This window comes from Prosopis cineraria, unplaced genomic scaffold, assembly GCF_029017545.1.
Source record: "Prosopis cineraria cultivar Desert tree isolate PC_DT_omini unplaced genomic scaffold, ASM2901754v1 PC11, whole genome shotgun sequence".
NCBI lineage: Eukaryota > Viridiplantae > Streptophyta > Magnoliopsida > Fabales > Fabaceae > Prosopis > Prosopis cineraria.
In genome coordinates, this window is record NW_026555342.1 from 15,742,980 (window position 1) to 15,746,321 (window position 3,342).

The 3,342-nt window shown below is 28.6% G+C and overlaps 1 protein-coding gene across 1 annotated transcript; it reads right to left on the reverse strand.

Annotated features, from left to right (window-relative positions):
- Window positions 1-648: 648 nt before the first annotated feature.
- Window positions 649-1,317, reverse strand: LOC129284843 (protein S40-1-like). Its single transcript, XM_054920334.1, has one exon. It carries the CDS (start codon window positions 1,292-1,294, stop codon window positions 869-871), a length of 426 nt encoding a protein of 141 aa, XP_054776309.1. The 5' UTR covers window positions 1,295-1,317; the 3' UTR covers window positions 649-868.
- Window positions 1,318-3,342: the final 2,025 nt, after the last annotated feature.

The window sequence follows — 3,342 nt, forward strand, 5'->3', positions numbered from 1 at the left end:
ATAAAATTAATTATTAAATTTTGACAATTATATTTCTATTAAAATTTAATATTATTTTTAGAATATTTTAGCTATATCTAGTTTGAGGAATTTTTTATTCATAATATAGAGAAAAAATCACATAATAATTTTAGCACTCTTAGGAGTCAACTTGAGTAACTAATTTTTCACCGTAAATTATGGTAAAAAACAGATTAGATACAAACATTGGCAAAGATTAGGATTAGCAAGTAAATTAAATTTTCATGCGCAACTTCTTTTTGCCTTAGGCGAAGAAATCTCCATGGATATATCCACGGAGTAATTTTCATATTTCTATCATTTAAAAAATTAATATTATACAATAATTATTTTTTATTTTTCATACTTAACATTGTTTATTAGTAAGTTAAAGCTATTCAGATCGGATCACTTAGGAATAAAATAATCAAAATAATACGTCGTCAGATATAATACAGTATGTGAGGAAGGATTTTGGTAGTTTCCAGAGATTTTAATTAGATGGATTATCCATAGAAAACTACAAGCTTAATCAAACCTGCGATCTACAAATCCACAAGCAAAACCTAATTAAGCAAATACTCTGAGAAAGTGAAATATCAGTTATATAAAAACAAAAGCCCAAGATCAATGAGTATTAAGCAACAATAATTAGTTCAATTCTTCTCTAGTCTCTAGTCAATGTATCTGTAACTTTTCTTCTCTTGTTACAATCTGTAAAACTTCTAAACATTCTCGGTAATTTAGAAAAATAGGTCATTGAATAACTCTTAATTAGTAATTATATGCTTCTTGAAGCAATTTTTCTATCTCATTTTCCTTGATTTTCCCTGTCACCAAACACTATTTTGGAAGCAAAATGAAACAGTTACGCCTCCAAAAATCCAGTCATTCTCAGAATTGAATTCCGAACTTGACTCAAATCCCGTCCCTTCAAGGTCCTTCCGTTCCCCGTACACACCGAGAACGCCATTTTCCTGGCGATTCTCCGATTCACGATTACGTACGGCGGCACCATTCCTTCGTCCTTCCATTCCTCCTCCAGCTGGTCATCGGAATCCGTTCGCCGGAAAATCCTCTCTGGTATATTCACCGGCATCGAATTCGCCATCTCCTTCTTCTTTTCCTTCTTCTTCTTCTTGCTTCTCTTCAACTTACTCCGCCGTGAATCCAGCTCCGTCTGCGAAATGCCAATTCGATCGTCATCCTCACCGTCGGAACTGGCGGTACGGTGAGGATTCATACAGTAACGATCGGAAAATATGACGTCGGCTTCTTGGAATTCTTCAGCCATGAGAGAGAAAGAGGAGACCGAAAGGCTTTTCAAGTTTGAAGGTTTCGAAATGAAACAGTGAAGGTTGGGTTTTATAGTGAGAGAATTGGAAAGTCGTAGTAAACACTTTGATTGGCACACCGAATATGTTGTAAAATGGCGTCATTATGCATTTTAATGACTTTTCAATGTGGTCCCTACTTCTCTTTCATTTATAGTAATGGCCCACAGATTTTCTTAATTACTTTTTTTTAGAATAAAAAAAAAATTGTTCCCTATTCTAACTTGTATCATTGGGAATGCCTAGTTCCTTGTAGATTAATACTAGTAGTAGCTTGACCAGCTTGGTTAGCAGCTTTAATTGATTTTTTTTTTGGGTTCATTAAGTTTAATAAGTTTTTTTAATAATATTATTGAGTGAATTTTTTAACAAGTCTAGATTCATAGTTTAAATAGCAAGCAATTAATAGGTATTTATTTTGAGGTTTTTAAAAAATTGTACCTAGATAAAGAACTGTGCTTAGGTGCTGTTTTTCTTTACTCAATTTCTATCATTAGGTTCATGCATGCCTTGCCTCTTAAGAGTTAACATTACCATTGTTTTCAATTATTATGCAATAATTATTAAATGTATAATAATATATTAAAATTGTCAGTACATCGATATCTTAAAGGAATTAATATAATTTAATTTTTTTGTAACTAATGAATAAATATAGATATAGTTCATCATTCCTACAGTATATACTACTATATTTCATATATTCAAAGAATATTGTGTAGATCGATTTAGAATTTTATATCGCATGGTAAACAATATCACTTTGGATCTCTTCATTTGTCATTGTTTACTGGTTAATCTCATTCTCATCAATTAAATAAAGAAATTAATTGAAGAAAGATGAAAGACAAGGGAAGAAACTCACTCTAAAATTTTACTAGTCTTTTAGATACGATATGATGGTATCAAATATCAATTAATAAGAGAAAATCTAATATTGGCAGCACTTTTCTTTTTATCATTTATAGTTATTCTTTCATTGAAAGCAATCCTATTAAATGCATGGCCAAATACTAAATATGAAATTTTTTTTAATAGAAATTTAAATATTAATTTATCATTATATGAGAAATAGTCACTTTCGCTAGATTCAACTCTCACAAGTGACACTTTTTTGGTAGATGAGTAAATTACTCCCTAAAGTTTAAGTCTAGTAGAATCATAAATTTTAAACTCGTTTATTATGCAAATTATATCTTAATTTTTGAAAATGATATAATCTTTAACTTTGATCATTGGCTAATAAAGAAAATGATAGAAACATACATCAAAAATTATAGAAAAGGACTAATTTTTTTTGGTAATTTTTGAGTCCTTGTCTATAATTTTTAATCCTTAAATTTTTTTGTCACATTTTTTATAATTTTTATGTCTTTTTTTGTCATTTGTTAATCAATTAATGATCAAAGTTAATTTTTATTAATAGTGAGAGCTAAATTGCGCCGTTTTTAAAAATTGAGAGACTAATTTATACAATAAATGAATTCAGGATCTATGGTGTGCTACTAAACCTAAAGTTTAAGAGATAATTTATTCATGCATCCTTTTTATGCCAATACTAAAATTGGCATAACATTTTTTTTATCTAAAATCTTATTTTCAAGCTAAATCTACTGTCATGATATTTTTTCCTTCACAAGGTTTGAACATTTGACTTTGATGAAGGGATTTTTCATCGAGGTCCTTCAATTTGACTTGATTATCTAACAATTTACAGACTAATTTGTTTTAATATAAAAATTGGAATGGATAGAAAATACAATATCTGACATTATAAATATTTTAATGATTAAGAAAATAAATTGAAATAAATAATTTAGGTAGGACTAAATTAAAAAAAATCTTACCATATATGTTGAAGAATTCATAAATATACATATATATATATATATATAGAATTTTCTTTATTCAACAAAATTGAATAGATGAATTTAAAAATTTTAGATATGCATTTGTATGTATGAATATGGCATATTATCCTGTGGCCAGATGTGAATTAATTCCAAAC

Coding starts and splice junctions, on each gene's coding strand:
- LOC129284843 (XM_054920334.1), bottom strand. CDS start 1,294: ATGGCTGAAGAATTCCAAGAAGCCGACGTCATATTTTCCGATCGTTAC.